At 48.4% G+C, this 20045-nt stretch overlaps 1 protein-coding gene across 1 annotated transcript; it reads right to left on the bottom strand.

The window, feature by feature from the left end:
- Window positions 1-1446: 1446 nt before the first annotated feature.
- Window positions 1447-18561, bottom strand: LOC144581229 (uncharacterized). Its single transcript, XM_078364214.1, has 5 exons — window positions 18550-18561; window positions 16426-16565; window positions 15899-16369; window positions 15562-15571; window positions 1447-1611 (listed from the first exon to the last, which is right to left on the bottom strand). The coding sequence occupies exons 1-5, from the start codon at window positions 18559-18561 to the stop codon at window positions 1447-1449; spliced, it is 798 nt and encodes a 265-aa protein (XP_078220340.1).
- Between the last annotated feature and the right edge of the window lie 1484 nt (window positions 18562-20045).

Raw genomic sequence — 20045 nt, 5'->3', positions numbered from 1 at the left:
CCTGACTGTCACTCATTAATAATAATAATATTATAATAACTCAGGCAGGCTGAGGGCTAATCATTCATTCATTCATCCTGTCATTCATTAATAATAATATAACTCCTGCAGACTGAGGGCTATTCATTCATTCATTCATCCTGAGTGTCGTTCATTAATAATAATATTATAATAACTCCTGAAGGCTGAGGGCTATTCATTCATTCATCCTGAGTGTCATTCATTAATAATAATAATATTATAATAACTCAGGCAGGCTGAGGGCTAATCATTCATTCATTCATCCTGTCATTCATTAATAATAATAATATTATAATAACTCAGGCAGGCTGAGAGCTATTCATTCATTCATTCATCCTGAGTGTCACTCATTAATAATAATAATATTATAATTCCTGCAGGGTGAGTGGCTCCTGAGAAGCTTTGCTGTTCAGTGATAGATGGTGGACCCTGTTGAGACCCACTCTTCTTATTTACAAACATACATTCCCAGCAGGGCAGGACCGTGGCCCAGCGTCACGGAGGGCCAGGCTGATACACCCAGGTCTCTTCTCTGTGGGGAGCTCTCAGGATGCAGTGTGGTCCCTGAAACTCCCCCAGGGAGGGCTGCAGCTGGACACGGTGCTGGATTCAGCCTCAGAGGTGCAGGTGTATTCCGGCTCAGGTGCGTGTTTGCAAAGCAGATTGAGGCACCTTCTGTATGCCCAGAAAACTCAGGGCCTGGGTCCCAAGAACTATGCCCTTTTGTGCCTTTCTTGTTTTGTTTTGAGGTGGTGTCTTGCTCTGTCGCCCAGGCTGGAGTGCAGTGGCACAATCTCAGCTCACTGCAACCTCTGCCTCCCGGATTCAAGCCATTCTCCTGCCTCAGCGTCCCAAGTAGCTGTGACTTCAGGTGCCTGCCACCATGCCCAGCTAATTTGTGTATTCTTTTTAGTAGAGACAGGGTTTCAACATGTGGGTCAGACTGGCCTCGAACTCCTGACCTCATGATCTACCTGCGTTGGCCTCCCAAAGTGCTGGCATTACAGGCGTGAGCCACCGCGCCCAGCCCAGAAGCACGCCCTTCCAAACACTCATGGTGCAGATTCCTTACACCCTCCGTGCCTCAGTTTCCCCACATGTAACGCAAAGATGATAGGCGTGTCTTCCTAGCAGGGGTGTGCATAAAAATGTGCACACATTCAACATGACGCCCTCTCCAGGAATGGGAGGTGTCACCTGAGGGCTCAAGGACCTTGAGCCTTCCCTTCCCTGTCATGTCCAGGTAGCCAGGAAGGAAGCTGTGTGTGGCCGGGGTGGGGTGGGGGAGGAGGAAATTCACACAGTGCTGGAACTGAGAACTTGGAAACCTTTCTCTGTGGCTTCCTGGTGGACAGCACGAGGTCACTGTTTATCACAGCAGAGGCCATTGCTCCCCCTCAGGCCCAGCCAAAGTCAAATCAGTGGTCAGAGGCGGGGATGGACCGTGCAGCTGGCCCCAGACACCCCCGTGGGGGCCTCAGGGATGAGGAGGCCAGGCCAGTGAGGGCTGCATCCTCCAGAAGCAGAAGTCTGGTTGTGCGGCTGCCCTGTCTTGGGGGAGGGGTTCACCCTGGCCATGGCCACGGCCCTCTGGGGGACAGGAAAGCCCAAACGAAAAGGGGTGTAGCATTCAGACCTCGGGGAGAGCTGGGAGACAGCCAGGAGGAGCTGGGGGAAGGTAGACCAGACACGGGAAGTAAGATAGAAACGTGACGGCTGCCGATCCTGCGTCACGAGGCAATTGTTTCTTATTGAAATGACAGTTCACATCCTAAAAAAGTCAGCGAGTCAAAGTGAGTAACTGGGGAACGCTTAGTACATTCCCAGGGTTATTCACCAGCACCCCCGGCTAGTTTCGCCACTTTATCATTCCCCAAAAGGAAACGCCCTTTGGGGGGAACTCACTCCCCATTTCCCCATTCCCAGCCCCAGCCATGGGCTTCTGCTCTCTGTCCATAGGGATCGGCCTGTTCTGGGCATTCTGTGTCTGGCTTCTCTCCCTGACATGATGCCTTTAAGGTTCATCCACAGCGTAGCCTGGGTCACAGCCTCGTTCCTTTTCCTGGCTGTGTAGTATTCCATTTTTGTGGCCATGTAGTATTCCACCTTGTGGATGAGGGGGCCACGTGTTTATCATCTGTTTGCTGTCACACGCTTGAGCTGTTTCTGCCTTCTGGCTGTTGTCGATAGTGCTGCAGGGAATGTTCATATACAAATTTTTATTGATGCTGCCATTTCTGATTTTGTTTTTTTTTTGAGACAGAGTCTCACTCTGTCACCCAGGCTGGAGTGCAGTGGCGGGATCTCAGCTCACTGCAACCTCCACCTCCTGGGTTCCAGCGATTTTCCTGCCTCAGCCTCCCTAATAGCTAGGATGACAGGCACCTGCCACCATGCCTGGCTAAAATTTCGATTTCTAGTAGATACAGGGTTTCACCATGTTGGCTACGCTGGTCTCAAACTCCTGGCCTCAGGTGATCCACCTGCCTCGGCCTCCCAAAGTGCTGGGATTCTGAGATATTTTGTGACGCTACTCTCACTTTCCAAAATGATATGCAGAAATAATGTACGATATATTTAAGTTATATATACATTGTATATACACAGAACATCATCTATAAAATATATTGTATATAATTTTGTAATGCTATGTTCTATGTTACATATAATGTATGTCAATTATCATACATAGCATAAATAATACTATACAATATATTATATAATTATTAGATATACATACTATATGTTTATTATATAATAATTTGTCTATAAATTATTGTATAAATAATATATAAATAACATACATAATATTATACAGTAATAATTGTGTAATCTATATTATATATAAATTATTATATATACCGTGTATGTAATAAGCTCTGCGTGGCCGGGGCGGGGTGTGAAGGTTTCCAAGTTCCCAAGTCCAGCATTGTTTGAATTTCTTCCTCCCCCACCCCGCCCCGGCCACGGAGAGCTTATTATATATTGTATATTGTATGTATTGTCTATAGTTATTAAATATACATACTCTGTAATATATTTAATTAATTATATAATAATTTGTATATAAATTATTGCATATAAATAGTATGTGTAATATACATAATTTTTATATCATTTTATGTAATTATGTATATTATTTAAATATTATTAAATTGATATGTCTATATAGCCTTAATTACACTATAAAAGAGAAACAAAAGTAAGTAAAATGTTAATAAGATAGTATTTAATTAAATATGACACACTTGGCCATAAATTACACTACGACATCTTCAAGACGCCGGGCGAGGTGGCTCACCCCTGTAATCCTAGCTTTTTAGGAGGCCAAGGCAGGTGGATTGCCTGACATCAGGAGTTCGAGACCAGCCTGGGCAACTTGGTAAAACGCCCATCTTTACTAAAATACAAAAAATTAGCTGGGTGTGGCGGCTGTAGTTTCAGCTACTCTGGAGGCTGGGACCGGAGAATTGCTTGAACCCCGGAGGTGAAGGTTGCAGTGAGCCACCAGGACACCGCTGCACTCCGGCCTGGGCGACAGAACGGGAATCTGTCTTCAAAAGAATAAAAAAGGCATCATTAAGAGCTGGGTGCAGTGGTTCGCCTGTGTGATACCAACGCTTTGAGAGGCTGAGACAGGAAGATCTCTTGAGTCTAACAGTTCCAGACCAGCCAGGGCAATAAACTGCAATACTGTCTCTCCCCCGACTCCCCCACTCCAAAAAAAGCATCATGAGATGATGTTTGCTTCAGAAATTCTCCACCTGTCTTTATTTCTCTCTGGCTCGTAACTAGGAGGGGAGTTGGTGCGTTACACGGTGAACTATTTCAGGGACCACCTGGTAATATTCGGAGTTAATTTGCAAACACGGAAGACTTGAATGGGACAGGGAGGGCTCTAGCTTTTATTAAGGAAGGTGTCCCCACTGACCCTTTTTTTTTTAGACAGAGTCTTGCTCTGTCGCACAGGCTGGAGTGCAGTGGCGCGATCTCAGCTCACTGCAACCTCTGCCACGAGGATTCCAGTGATTCTCCTGCCCCAGCCTCCTGAGTAGCTGGGATTACAGGCACCTGCCACCACGCCTGGCTAATTTTTGTATTTTTAGTAGAGACGGGGGTTTCTCCATGTTGGCCAGGCTGGTCTCGAACTCCTGACCTCAGGTGATTAACCTGCCTCCACCTACCAAAGTGCTGGGGTGACAGGAGTGTACTACCAGGAGCCTGTAATGTTAATTTCTTGTGCTGAGGGCTAGGCTGGGGTGCCAACTGCTTTGAAATCCTTTAAAATGTCCTTTTGTAAAGAAATAAAATAAAATATGTCCTTTTGTGTTGGCCTGAGAACTGCCTAAGGCCACAAAGCAAAGATAATCCATGTCTGCCTCTGATCACTGGAGCCTGGGGGGGGGGTCCTTTCACCTTGAACAGGGGAGAGATTGAAGCTGCACCCACGTTTGTGTCAGCCAAGAGTTCCGGTCACTGGGGGTTTGGGTCCAGGGAACAAGGAAGAATCACTCCTTTGTGTTCAATCAATCAATCAATCAATCAATCAATCTTCACTGGGTTTGACCGAGCTCAGCTTTGGCTTTAGGGGAACTCAGCTTTGTGGTGAAGGGAGCCAGCTTTGGGTTTAAGGGAGTCCAACTTTGGGTTTGGGGGAGCTCAGGTTTGGGTGTATGGGAGCCCCTCTTTGGGTTTTAAGGGAGCCTCTTTTTGAGTCTAAGAGAGCCGGCTTTGGGTTTTAAGGCAGCTCCTCTTTGGGTTTTAAGGGAGCCCCGCTTTGGATCTCAGGGAGCGGAGCTTTGGATTCAGGCAGGAAAAAGACAGTTGAGTGCCTTTTGGTTTCTCCAGGGCCCTTCTCCCTGGCTGCTTTGCTGACCACACTTCTGGAAACACTATGCCTAGACTCCATCTCATCACAATTAAACTATCCCAGGACAAGTCTGTGTAAATTAACCCTGAGTCACGGTCTTTAAACAGAGAACCGCTCTTAGGAAGTCAAGCTGGCCGGGGGCGCGGTGGCTCACACCTGTCATCCCAGCACTTTGGGAGGCTGAGGTGGGTGGATCACAAGGTCAGGAGTTCGAGACCCGCCTAGCCAACGAGGTGAAACCCCCGTCTTTACAAAACAAAAACAAAACAAAAAAATTAGCTGGGCATGGTGGATGCCTGTAATCCCAGCTCCTCAGGAGGCTGAGGCAGGAGAATCGCTTGAACCCGGAAGGCGGAGATTGCACTGAGCCGAGATCGCGCCACTGTACTGCAACCTGGGTGACAGAGCGACACTTTGTCTCAGGAAAAAAAAAAAAAAATACAAACAAGATTGTATAAATAGAGCAAAAAAATAGAAAAAGGAAGCCCAGAAACCTCTCTCCCTCCCCCCCCACCCCGCTCATCTGCTAAATGACACCTCTGCCCCATAACCTGCTAAGACCCCTGACACTCCAGCTCAGTCATAGCAGAAGAGCTTGCATTTCAGAATAGGTGCCATCTGTATTGGTGTTTTGCGTAACACCAGGACCCACACAGTCAACCACCTCCGTTGTTTTTTCACTGAATTTTGTTTCAGGTTAGTTAGCTTAATTCCACGTATGGCGGCTTTCTGCCTCGCCGAGCGAGGCTGATTTTCTACCTGCTGTTCACACATCCCCACCCAAAGGTGTGTGTCCAGGGGAGTGTACTTGGAAATGGTTTTTGCTTGTTTTTGAGATGGAGTTTCCCTCGTCGCCCAGACTGGAGTGCAAAGGCGTGAACTCAGCTCACTGTGACCGCCACCTCCTGCATTAAAGTCATTTTCCTGCCTCAGCCACCCAAGTAGCTGGGACTCCTGTGCCTGCCACCATGGCTGACTAATTTTTTTCTTCCTTTTTTTTTTCTGAGAGGGAGTGTTGTTTTTGTCCCCAAGGCTGGAGTGCACTGGTGCCATCTCAGCTCACCACAACCTCCACCTCCCAGGTTCAAGTGGTTCTCCTGCCTCAGCCTCCTGAGTAGCTGGGACTGCAGGCGCCTGCCACCATGCCTGGCTAATTTTTGTACTTTTGGTACAGAAGGGGTTTCTCCATGTTGGTCAGGCTGCTCTTGAACTCCTGACCTCTGGTGCTCCACCCACCTCGGCCTCCCAAAGTGCTGGGATTACAGGAGTGAGACACCACGCCTGGCCGTACTTGGAAATTTAAAAACAGCTGTAATACACACACACACAGACATTGATTTTGTTTTTAGAAAGGGCTTCTTAGAATAGCAAAGACCTGGAACCAACCCAAATGCCCATCAACAATAGGCTGCACAAGGAAAATGTGGCACATATACACCAAGGAATACTATGCAGCCATGAAAAAGGATGAGTTCCTGTCCTTTGCAGGGACATGGATGAATCTGGAAACCACCATCCTCAGCAAACTGACACAAGAACAGAAAACCAAACACAGCATGTTCTCACTCATAGGTGGGTGTTGAACAATGTGAAGGCATGGACACAGGGAGGGGAGCATCACACACTGGGTTCTGTTGGGGGCATGGGGAGGGACAGTGGCAGGGGAGGGATAACTTGGGGAGAAATGACAGATATAGGCGACGGGGGGGATGAGGCAGCAAACCACCTTGCCATGTATTCACCTATGCAACCATCCTGCATGATGTGCACATGTACCCCAGAATCTAAAGTACAATAAAAAAGGGGGGCTTCTCATGTTGTTCAGAGTCTGCTCTCTGCCCAGTGACGACGCCCTGTGCTGAACTCTGAGAATAAAACACACAGATCAGAGAAACACAGCCCCTGCCTAGCAAGGGACCCAGATCAAAATCCACACGGTGTCTGCGGGCGACAGCATGCAAATGTCCCTGAGCAAACGGTGTGCTTTCTTGGATGATGCAAGAAGGGAAACCGAGCAGACGGCGGGAGAGCTCGGAGCGCGGTGTTCATGGCACGCATTTGTGCTCAGCTGGGAGGATTGCTGCTCTGTGATCTGAGGCAGATGCCGACGGCTCTTCCAGCCCCCACGCCTGACAGCTGCCCGTTCACTGGGGCTGCTGAGTGACTTTGAAGTCAGTAGCACAAGGCGTTCATTCAGAGGCAGGTGTTATCACAGTGACAGGGGTCACTGGGTCTACAAAGACAGGGGACTTTGAGGGCACGAGGGAGGGAGGCATATAACAGCCCATCGCAGTTAAAAAAGAAAATGTGGCGATGTGGCCGGACACGGTGGCTCACGCCTGTAATCCTGGCACTTTGGGAGACCAAGGTGGGTGCATCACCTGAGGTCAGGAGTTCAAGACCACCCTGGCCAACAGGGTGAAACCCCATCTCTACTAAGAATGCAAAAATTAGTGAGGTGTGGTGCTGGGCGCCTGCCATCCCCGCTACTCAGGAGGCTGAGGCGGGAGAATCGCTTGAAGCTGGGAGGCAGAGGTTGCAGTGAGCTGAGATCGTGCCACTGCACTCCAGCCTAGGGGACAGAGTGAGACTGTGTCTCAGAAAGAAAAGAAAATGTGATTTCCAGTCTTCACAGTGACCTGAAGGGGAGGGGATGCCCGGACTCTCTTCTTTCATTATTTATTTATTTATTTAATTTGAGATGGAGTCTCTCTCTGTCACCAGGCTGCAGTGGTGTGATCTTGGCTCACTGCGACCTCCACCTCCCGGGTTCAAGCGATTCTCCTGCCTCAGCCTCCCAAGTAGCTGGAATCACAGGCGCGCGTCACCACGCCAGTTTTGTATTTGCAGTAGAGATGAGGTTTCGCTATGTTGGCCAGGCTGGGCTCGGACTCCTGACGTTGTGATCCACCTGTCTCTGCTTCTCAAACTGCTGGGGTTACAGGCATGAGCTGATGTGCCCGGCCACACCCTTTTCTTCTGTACAGCATTGAATGAGAAATCCAGCACTTTTTCTGTTGATATTTCTTGATGTTAGTGATCACTAGACGCGTCGGGCAGCATGGCTGGGGGTATTAATTCGCAATTTGTTAATGAGCTACGATGTGCAGTGACTTTTTATAGGCGAATTTGCCACCTGCTACTCATCTTTGCTGAGGTGGCCCATTTTTAAATGGGGCTGTTTGTTTTCCAATGATTGAGTCCTAAGAGGTTTTTTTTTTCCATATTTTGCATACTGGTTCTTTGTTTCTAAAATAGTTCTTTTCTTTCTTCTTTTTTTAGTTTTTATTTTACTGTAAGTCCCGGGGTACATGTGCAGAACGTGCAGGTGTGTTACACGGGTGTACACGTGCCATGGTGGTTTGCTGCAGCCATCAACCCGTTATCTAGGTTTTAAGCCCCGCATGCATTAGGCATTTCTCCTAATGCTCTCCCTTCCCTTGTCCCCCACCCCTCCTGACAGACCCCAGTGTGTGATGCTCCCCTCCCTCTGTCTATGTGTTTCCATTGTTAAACCCCCGCTAATGAGTGAGAACGTGGTGTTTGGTTTTCTGTTCTTGTGTCAGTTTGCTGAGAATGATGGTTTCCAGCTTCATACACGTTCCTACAAAGGACATGAACTCATCCCTTTTCATGACTGCATAGTATTCCATGGTGTCCATGTGCCATGTTTTCCTTGTCCAGTCTATCATCGGTGGGCATTTGGGTTGGTGCCAGGTCTTTGCTATTGTAAACAGCAATCCCCCCACCCACTGCTCTCCCTCCCTTAGCCCCCCACCCCCAGGCCCCCGTGTGTGATGTTCCCTCCCTGTGTCCCTGTGTTCTTATTGTTCAGCACCCGCTTATGAGTGAGAACGTGGTGTTTGGTTTTCTGCTCTTGTGTCAGTTTGCTGAGAATGATGGTTTCCAGATTCGTCCATGTCCCTGCAAAGGACATGAACTCATCCTTTTTTCTTTTTTTTTTTTGAGAGAGGCCTTGCTCTGTCACCCAGGCTTGGCAGAACAGAGTGCAATGATTGCTCACTGCAGCCTCGACCTCCTGGCCTCAAGAGAGCCTTCCGTCTCAGCCTCCTGTGTAGCTGGGACTCCAGGTGTGTGCCAACATACCCAGCTAATGTTTAATAATGGTTCATGTAGACAAGCTCTCACTTTTTTTTTTTTTTTTGAGACGGAGTCTCACTTTGGCTCCCAGGCTGGAGTGCAGTGGTGTGATCTCGGTTCACTGCAGCCTCCGCCTCCTGAGTTCAAGCGATCCTCCTGGCTCAGCCTCCTGAGTAGCTGGGATTCCAGGCACCCACCACGATGCCCAGCTGATTTTTATATTTGTAGTAGAGACAGGGTTTTGCCATGTTGGCCAGGCTGGTCTCGAACTCCCGACCTCAGGTGATTCATCTGCCTCGGCCTCCCTAAGTACTGGGATTACAGGCGTGAGCCACCACACCTGGCCTCATACTACTTACCAGATAAATGAGTTTTGAAAATATCTTCTCCGAGTCTGTGACTTCTCATTCCATTCACAGTGTTGTTTGCAGACCAAACATTTTTGGTTTTGCTGTTGTTTTTTTGAGACGGTGTCTCGCTCTGTCGCCCAGACTGGTGTTTAGTGGCACAATCTCAGCTCCCTGCAACCTCCACCTCCTGGGTTCAAGCGATTTTCCTGCCTCAGCCTTCCGAGTAGCTGGGATTACAGCCATGTGCCACCATGCCCTGCTAATTTTTTTATTTTTAGTAGAGACAGGGTTTTACCATGTTGACCAGACTGGTCTCGGACTCTTGACCTGCTATGGCAGTTTTATACATTCACACTTTTTTTGTGGGAGTAGGTTGAGTCTTGCTCTGCCGCCCAGGCTGGAGTGCAATGGCACAATCTCAACTCATTATAACGTCTGCCTCCTGGGTTCAAGCGACTCTCCTGCCTCAGCCTCCCAAGTAGCTGGGATTACAAGCACCCACCACCACACCCGGCTAATTTTTGTATTTTTAGCAGAGGTTTCTCCATGTTGGCCAGGATGGTCTCAAACTCCTGACCTCAGGCGATCCACCTGCCTCAGCCTCCCAAAGTGCTGGGATCACAGGCATGACCCACCGTGCTGGGCGCAGACCAAACATTTTTAGCCGGAACAAAGTCCAGCTTATCAATTATTTCTTCGCTGGATGCTGCTTTTCATGTGGTACCTAAAAAGTCATCACCAAATCTGAGATCGATTCCATTCTCTTCTATTCGACCCTGTACAAGTTTTATATTTTTGCACTTTCTGTTGAAGTCTGCTGGTCCATGCCTGTAATCCCAACACTTTGAGAGGCCAGGGTGGGTGGATCACTTGAGCCAAGGTGAGATGGCACCCCTGCACTCCAGCCTGGGTGAAAGTGCGAAACTCTGTCTCAACAACCAAAAAAAAAAGGACAGTGGAGTATTCGCTAAAAGATACATACGTGGGCCGGGCGCGGTGGCTCACGCCTGTCATCCCAGCACTTTGGGAGGTCGAGGCGGTTGGATCACGAAGTCAAGAGATAGAGACCATCCTGGTCAACATGGTGAAACCCCGTCTCTACTAAAAATACAAAAAATTAGCTGGGCATGGTGGCACGTGCCTGTAATCCCAGCTACTCGGGAGGCTGAGGCAGGAGAATTGCCTGAACCCAGGAGGCGGAGGTTGCGGTGACCCGAGATCGCACCATTGCACTCCAGCCTGGGTAACAAGAGCGAAACTCCATTTCAAGAAAAAAAAAAAAAAGATACATACGTAGAGAGGCTAGAAATAAAAGAAATAGAAAACTCATAAGTGGGTCTAACTCATAGGTAGGTGTTGAACAATGAGAACACATGGACACAGGGAGGGGAGCATCACACACTGGGGTCTGTTGGGGGGACTAGGGGAAGGACAGCAGGGGGTGGGGAGGTTGGGGAGGGATAACATGGGGAGATATGCCAGATATAGGTGATGGGGGGATGGAGGCAGCAAAGCACCTTGCCATGTGTGCACCTATGCAACAGTCCTGCATGATCTGCACATGTACCCCAGAACCTAAAGTGCAATTAAAAAAAAAAAAAGAAACCACAGAACTACAATCAGTTCCTGTGACATATGAATAGTTATCACCATGACATGAACAAGAGTGGAGAAAACCAGCAACGTCTAACAAAGCCAACTCCCAAAAAGCACACCAGTGGTTAATGAATGCGGAAACCTGACAAGCTGCCCGGGCACCGTGGCTCGCGCCTGTAATCACAGCACTTTGGGAGGTCGAGACAGGCAAATTGCTCGAGGTTAGGAGTTGTAGACCAGCCTGGCAAACATGGTGAAACCCCATTTCTACTAAAAATACAACAATTCACTCATGTGGTGGTGCACACCTGTAATCCCAGCTACGTGGGAGGCTAAGGTAGGAGGATCACTTGAACCCAGGAGGCACAAGCTCCAGTGAGCCGAGATCATGCCAGTGCACTCCAGCGTGGGTGACAGAGTAAAACTCTTGATTCAGCAATAAATAAATAAATAGGGCTGGGCGCAGTGGCTCAGGCCCATAATCCCAGCACTTTGGGAGGCCAAGGTGGGCAGATCAGGAGGTCAGGAGATTGAGATGATCCTGGCCAACATGGCAAAACCCCATCTCTATTAATAATAAAAAATGTAGCTGGGCATAATGGCATACAACTGTATTCCCAGCTACTTGGGAGGCTGAGGCAAGAGCATTGGCTTGAATCCAGGAGGTGGAGGTTGCAGTGAACCGAGATCATGCCACTGCACTCCAGCCTGGGAGACAGAGAGAGACTCGATCTCAAAAATAGATAAATAAATAAGGAAGCAAACAAACACACCAACTTCTGTGGCCGTGATGAAAATATGACTTGAAACCTCTTACCCCTCATATGAGAAAGTAACTGACACCCTTGTTAATCAGGATATGAGAATGAGTCTCACTTTTGTGTATTTGCTGAAAGTGCATATTGGTGCAATGTATTGGGGGGATATTTGGTGATATTCCCTCCGTTTCTATCTTCTGGAAGCTATTGTAGAGGATCATCAATATGTGATGTCTCCCTCAAATGTTGGGGAAAATTCATCAGTAAACCCATCAGGGCCTGGGGCCTTTTGTCTGGGAAGGTTATTAAATTATCGATTCAATCTCTTTAAGACATATAGGCTCACTCAGATTAGCTGTTTCTTCTTGTGTGACTTGTCAAATTTTTGCCTTTTTGTTCTTTTCATCTGGGTTATCCATGTTCTGGGCCCAGAATTCTGTGTAATGTTTCTTTCTTTATGATCTTTTCAATGTCCATGGGGTCTGTAGTGCAGCCTCCTCTTTCATCTATGTATTAGTAACTTGTGTTCTCACCCTTTTTCTTTTTTGTTGCTGTTTGTTTGTTTATAAGCTTTTTAATCTCACTGATGGTTATTTTAAAGAATAAGCCTTTGGTTTTGTTGTTTTTTTTTCTTTTTGTATTGAGTTCGAGTTTTCAATTCCACTGATTTGTGTCCTCTGCTGATTTGCTGTTTTCAAATCCATTGATTTCTCCTGCAACCTAATTTTTATGATTTATTTATTTATTCTTCCATTGTTTTATCTTTTTTTCTCTCTAGTTTCTTAAGGTGGAAACTTAGATTATCAATTTTTAGATCTTTCTTCCTTTCTTATACATGCATGTGATTTAAAATATGCACACCCTTCAAATCAGCAGTTCTTCTGGTAGAAATCTATCCCAGAAAATATTCTCACAGGTATGCACAAAAATACTTACAGAGAAGTATGTGTAAGCCCGGGCTTAAGGTGATCCATCGAAATCTCCTCACTGTGGGGCATATGGTTAGAGACACCAGAACACTTTCAGACAGGTAGTGACGGGCACGTGGCCTCCACACTCACCTGTGTCTGGACGGAGGGTCTGAAGCAAAGGAACTCCCAGAGGTTACTACTGAAGTGGGGGGGGCAGGGGCTGGAGGGAAAAGTTATGAAGACAAACAGAAATACAGAGCTCTCTATTTCTCTTTATTGTTTTAGTCACAACAAGTGTGTGTGTGTCCTGTAACTGGAAAGTCTAAAAATTCAACCAAGGTTGAAACTCAGTGACGTCTGGAAGCTCAGAAGAAGTTACATCTGCTTCTGTGGGGGAGGGGAGTTGGGGACCTGCCTGGAAATGGTGGTATCAATCCTCGTTTTATTAGGATAAGTCACAGTTCAGCGGGGAGGGACCATCAGGAAAGCAGACAGTAGGGGGTGGGAGGCTTCCGGAATGTTCCATGACAGTCTTTCCACCCTGAGCCCAGCACCTAGCCTCTCTGTTTCCCCAGCCCTTGCTATGTATGGTCACATAAAAAGATACCTGTGGGCCAGGTGTGGTGACTCACGCCTGTAATCCCAGCACTTTGGGAGGCTGAGGCGGGCAGATCACCTGAGGTCAGGAGTTCGAGACCAGCCTGGCCAACATAGTGAATCCTCATCTCTACTAAAAATACCAAAAATTAGCCAGGTGTGGTGGTGGCAGGCGTCTGTAATCCCAGCTACTCAGAAGGCTGAGGCAGGAGAATTGCTTGAATCTGGGAGGCGGAGGTTGCAGTGAGCCGAGATCACGCCATTGCACTTCTGGCTTGGGCAACAAGAGTGAAACTCTTTCTCAAAAAAAAAAAAAAGAAAGAAAAAAAGATGGATGGAAGGGAGGGAGGGAGGGAGGGAGGGAGGAAAGAAGGAAGGGAAAGAGAGAGAGAGAGGGAAAGAGACAAAGAGAAACAAAGAAAGAGAGACAAAGAGAAAGATAGAGAGAGGCCAGGCACGCTGGCTCACGCCTGTAATCCTAGCACTTTGGGAGGCCGAGGTGGGTGGATCACCTGAGGTCAGGAGTTCAAGACCAGCCTGGCCAACATGGAGAAACCCCATCTTTAAAAAAAAGAAGAGAGAGAAAGATAGAGAGAAAGAAAAAGAGAAGGAAGGAAGGAAAGAAAGAAAGAAAGGTGGAAAGGAAGGAAGGAAGGAAGGAAGGAAGGAAGGAAGGAAGGAAGGAAGGAAGGAAGGAAGGAAGGAAAGAAGGAAGATAGCTATGCCAAATCAGCTTTCCATACTGAGGACCTCCAGTGTTTTCCTACTTCCTCCCTCCCCTGGGCAGCTGTGTGTCACCCTCCAACCTCTCTGCAGTCTCTTATGTACAGTCTGCCGTCTGCAATCTCTCTAGTTTATGGCAATGCCTCTTTGCAAAAGATACGTCAGTAATAATTTCCGCTTCCCTGCGGTGCCTACACACACACACACACACACACACACACACACACACACACACAGACACACACATACATGCACCTGTCATTTTTATATTAAAGACATTTTGCCATGTTGGCTGGGCTGGTATCGAGCTCCTGAAATCCATCACACACGGGAGGCTTCCACATGAGTGATGGACTTCTCTTCCTCGTTGCTTCTGTCCGTAGCTCTGATGTCTGGCCCCACCCAGACCAGAGACTTTTCCTAGCTAAGTTTTCAGTCTCCTCCTCTGTGATGGGGTGAGAGGTCTGTGCGGGCAAGGCAGTGAGGGGTTCATGTAGGCATTTTAGGGAAGCGTTCTTCATCCACAGATGTTGGAAACATGCTCGGTGCTGCAAAGAAACATCAGCCCTGAGACAAAGGATCTCTCAGCAGCACCATTTTTACCTCCTGGGTTGCAGGAAGGGAACCCTCAGTAGCCATCATGCCAGGAGAGTACAATGAACAAAGGAAAACACACACATTTATCCCTGACGCACGTGGGGTCATCCATCCTGCTGTGTCTAATCTCCGTGAGCTGGAGCCAGACCTCACCATCTAAACTAAAACCCGATTGACTGGTAACTTACTGACTGCCACCCTCAGCTACATCTCAAACATCTACATGACCCAGTACCTTTCTTTCTTCCTTTCTTCCTTCCTTCCTTCCTTTATTTCTTCCTTCCATCCTTCCTTCCCTTCCTTCCTTCTTTCTTTCTTCCTTCCTCCCTCCCCCTCTCTTTCTCTTCCTTCCTTCCTCCATCCCTCTCTCCCCTTTCTCTCTTTTTTCTTTCTTTCTCTTTCTTTCTTTCTTTGCTTCTCTTTGTTTCTTTCTTCCTTCCTTCCCTCCTTCCTCCCTCCCTCCCCTTTCCTCCCTCTCTCTTTTCCTTCCTTCCTTCCTTCCTTCCTTCCTTCCTTCCTTCCTTCCTCTCTCCCTCCCTCCCTCCCTCCCTCCGTCTTTTTGTCTCTTTCTCTGGTGTTTTTTTTTGAGACAGTCTCACTCTGTCACCCAGGCTGGAGTGCAGTGGTGTGATCTCAGCTCACTACAGCCTCCGCCTCCTAGGTTCAAGTGATTCTCCTGCCTCAGTCTCCTGAGTAGCTGGGATAACAAGCACCCACCACCACTCCCGGCTAGTTTTTACCTTATTAGTAGAGAGGGGTCTCAGCATGTTGGCCAAGCTGGTCACGAACCCCTGACCTCATGATCCACCCACCTTGGCCTCCAAAAGTGCTGGAATGACAGTTGTGAGCCACTGCACCCAAAAACCCATTCTATTTCAGAATCGATATCAAGGACTCTTGCTTGAACAAGTCTGGGTGCACTCACAGTGACCCTGAAGCCACGATGTAAAATCCTGAACAACCTGATCATAGCAGATGTCCCAAAGCTGCCTTCCTCCCATGACCCTTGGAGGTCAGCACCAGGCGTACACCTGTACCTCCTCCCTCCTGGAGATGGAAGGGATCAGATGTCTGGGTCATGGAGAGCTCTGGGAAGCTCCTGTGGCGTAGATCCACATATCAAGGGTCAAGAGGATGCCTTGATGTTTGCAGGGAGATGCGAGAGCAGGGAGCTCTGAGCCTTGCTTCCTTTGCTACTGCAATGGTTTAATTCTACCATGGCAAGTGAGCAGAGGGATGGATGTATGAATGGGCGGATGAATAGATGAGTAGGTGGATGGCTGGGTAAATGGATGGGTGGGTAGATGAATGAGTGGGTGGATGGGTGGGTGGATGGATGGATGTGTGGGTGGATGTGTGGGTGGGTAGGTGGACGGATGGAAGGGTGGGTGAATGGCTGGGTGGGTGTGTGGATGGATAGATAAGTGTTTAGATGGATGGATGTGTGGGTGGATGAATGGTGGTAGATGGATGGGTGGATGGATGGATGGGTGGATGGATGGATGGGTGGATGAATGACTGGGTGGATAGGTGGGTGGATGGATGGATGGGTGGATGGATAGATGAGTGGGTGGATGGGTAGATGGATGGATGGGTGGATGGATGGGTGGATGGATGGATGAATGGATGGATGGGTGGACGGATGGATGAGTGGGTGGATGGGTAGATGGATGGATGGGTGGATGAGTAGATGGATGGGTGGGTGGGTGGATGGGTAGATGGATGGATGAGTGGGTGGATGGGTGGGTGGATAGATGGGTGATAGATGGATGACTGGGTGGATGGATAGATGGATGGGTGGATGGATGGATGAGTAGATGGATGGGTGGGTGGGTGGATGGATGGATGAATGAGTGGGGGGATGGGTGGGTGGGAGGATGGGTGGATGGATGGATGAGTAGGTGGATGGGTAGATGGATGGATGAGTGGATGGATGGATGGGTAGATGGATGGGTGGGTGGGTGGATGGATGGATGGATGAGTGGGTGGATGGGTGGCTGGATGGATGAGTGGGTGGATGGGTGGGTGGGTGGATGGGTGGCTGGATGGATGGATGAGTAGGTGGATGGGTGGGTGGATAGAGTCCTCTGCAGCCATTCCTCCTGGGCTTTGGCAAATCACATCATAATCTATATGCTCCACTCTGCAAGTGTTGGACATTTTTCAACAGTAAGTCAACCAAAGAAAAAAGGGGCGGGGAACTGCATGAACACATTTAGTTTTTATTGCTTTGCAGTGCCGTCTTTGTACCCTCAAGTCTCGATAGCCTCCTCTTCCATTGAGTTTCTGACGTCCATTGGCTTGTTCCTAGTTTCTTTCTCTTATCCTATCACCGTGTCCTTTTCATGCTTTATCTTTTGAGGTTCTTCCTCTCTTTCATTGGGTATGACGACACTTCCGCTAATTTCTTTGGAGGCTGTTGGTTAAAACCTTTCCTGTCTTTTCTCGGCGTATTAGTTTGCAAAGGCTGACGTAACTAATTACCCCTAATGCGGGGGCTTTAACAACAGAAATGCATTCTTTCCCCATCCTGGAGACCAGAAGTCTGAGATCACGATATTGGTAGGGTTGTTTCCTCATTAGAGCTCTGAGGGAAAATCTGGTCCAGGCTTTCTGGTGATTTTCTGGAAATAATTGGCATTTCACGGTGGATAGAAGCATCCATCCCTTCATCATCTATTCATCCGTCTGCCCATCTACCCACCCACACATCTACCCACTCATCCATCCATCCACCTACCCATCCATCCACTCATCCATCCACCCATCTGTACATCCACCCATTCATCTACCCGTCAACCCGTCATTCACCCACCCACACATCCATCCACTTAAACACTGATTCATCCATTCACCCATCCACCCACCCACACAGTTATCTATCCATTTAGCCATTCATATACACACTTATCTCCATCCAACCATTTATCCATCCACCCATCCATCTATCCATCCCCATCTGTTATCCATCCATCCACCATCCACCCACTAATCCATCTATCCACTCATCCACCCACCCATCCACCTACTCATCTATCCATCCACCCATTCATACATCCTCCCATCCACCCATCCATCTACCCATCAACCCATCCATTCACCCACCCACACGTCCATCCACCTAAATACTGATCCACCCATCCACCCACCCACAACCCACCCATTCATCCATCCATCCATCCATCCATCCAACCGTCCGTCCATCCATCTACCTATCTAGCCATTCCCACCCATTCACATCCATCCATCCATTCATCCACCCACACATCCATCTACCTAAACACTGATTCATTCATCCGCTCATCCACCTACCCACCCACCCACCCGTTCACAGACCTATCCACCATTTATCCACCCACCCACACATCCATCCACCCATCCATCCATCTGCCCATTCCCATCCATTCCCATCAACACATCCATTCATCTACACACACATCCATCCACCTAAACACTGATCCACCCATCCACCTATCCACCCAACAACAACCCACTCATTCACCTATCCATCCATCCATCCACCCATTCTCCCACCCAGTCATCCATTCACCCATCCATCCATCCATCCACCCATCCACCCACTCATCCATCCATCCATCCATCCACCCACCCATCCACATACTCATCTATGCATCCACCCATTCATCTATCCACCCATACATCTACCCATCAACCCATCCATTCATCCACCCACACATCCATCCATCTAAACACTGATTAATCCACCCGCCCACCCACCTATTCTCACACACACGCACACACACACACACATCATTCATGCACACATCCACCCATCCCATCCACCTACCCATCCACCCATCCATCCATCCACCTATCTACCCATTCTCATCAATTCATCATCCATCCATCCCACCACTTATCCATCTATCCACCCATCCCTCTACCAACCTATCCACCTACTCATCTATGAATCCACCCATTCATCCATCCACCCATGCATCTATTCATGAACCCATCGATTCACCCACCTAAACATTCATTCATCCATCCTCCCATCCACTCACCCATTCATCCATTTACCCACCATTCATCAACCCACACACCCACCCACCCATCCACCCATTCATCCGTTCATCCACCCACCCATCCACCTACTCATCTATCCATCCACCCATTCATATATCCATGCATCCACCTACCCATCATCCCATCCATTCATCCACCCACACATCCATCCATCTAAACACTGATCCATTCACCAACCCACCCACCCACCCATCCACCTGTCCACCATTCATCCACACATCCATCCATGCATGCATGCATCCATCCATCCGCCCATCTACATCCATTCATCATTCATCCATCCACCCAGTCATCCATCTATCCACCCATCCGTCCACCCACCCATTCATACACTCACCCACCTTTCCATCCACCCATCCATAGATCTATCCATTCACCCATCCATCCATCTACCCATCTGTATCTGTTCATCATCCATCCATGCACCCAGTCATCCATCTATCCACCCATTCATCCACCCACTGATTCACACACTAACCCACATTTCCATCTACCCATCCATAGATCATCCATTCATCCATCCATCCATCCATCCATCCATCCATCCATCCATCCATCCTTCTACCCATCTGTATCCATTCATCATCTATCCACCCAGTCATTCATCTATCCACCCATCCATAGACCCACTGATTCACACACTCACCCACCTTTCCATCTACCCATCCATAGATCATCCATTCACCCATCCATCCATCTATCAATCCATGTACCCATTCATCTACCAACCATGCACTCATCCACTCACCCACCCATCCATCCATCCATCCACCCACCACCCATGCACCCACGCACCCACCCTCCTGTCCATGCACGCTGGTCTCTGTTTTCATCTTCCCATGCCTTCTCTGTGTGTCTGTGCCTACATTTCCATTTCTCTAAGGACACCCGTGCGTTTTATCAGGGGCTCTCTCTACTCTCTGATGACTGCATTTTAACTTCGCTAATGCCACAGACACAGACCAAATTTCTGAGTAGGAAATGGTCATAAGAGTGAGAGCTCAGCCAGGGTGTGGCGCATGACAACTTCCTCCTGGGTAATCAAAGTGTGTCATTAAAACCACTGTCTGTTTCGATTCCCTTCCAGCAGCACAGCTCTGACAGCATCTCACGTGTTGCTGCCTTGGGGTCCAGGGCCTCCTGATGCTGCCCTTTCAAAGAACCACAAACTGGGTGGTGCAAACACCCCAGAAACTCAGAAAAGAGAGCAAATGTCAAGGACAGCCCAGGGCTGGCTTCTGGCTCCTCGGGGCTGGGCTGTCTTACCTCCCCTGTGTGGTGAGCTCCCAGGGCAGCCCCCAGCCCTCAGGAAAGAGGGGTTATTGTAGACACAAGAAAATACTGCTTTCAGCATCTTAACCCTTCAGAAAGGGCTTCCCAGGGCTGGGGGTTAGGGGAGAGCAGCTTTATTCAAGACAGCCAAAAATCAGAAACAGGACAGGCACAGGGTCCCACGCCTGTAGTCCCAGCACTT

This window comes from Callithrix jacchus, chromosome X, assembly GCF_049354715.1.
Source record: "Callithrix jacchus isolate 240 chromosome X, calJac240_pri, whole genome shotgun sequence".
In the NCBI taxonomy this organism is placed as follows: Eukaryota; Metazoa; Chordata; class Mammalia; order Primates; family Cebidae; genus Callithrix; species Callithrix jacchus.
This window is presented reverse-complemented; position numbering and strand designations above follow the sequence as displayed.

What these genes read in the sequence shown, in the direction of transcription:
- LOC144581229 (XM_078364214.1), bottom strand. An exon ending in CCATCCATCTACCCATCCAC is followed by an intron (nt 16,370 to 16,425) that starts CTACTCATCCAT and finishes CCACTCATTCAT; the next exon opens with CCATCCATCCACCCACCCAC.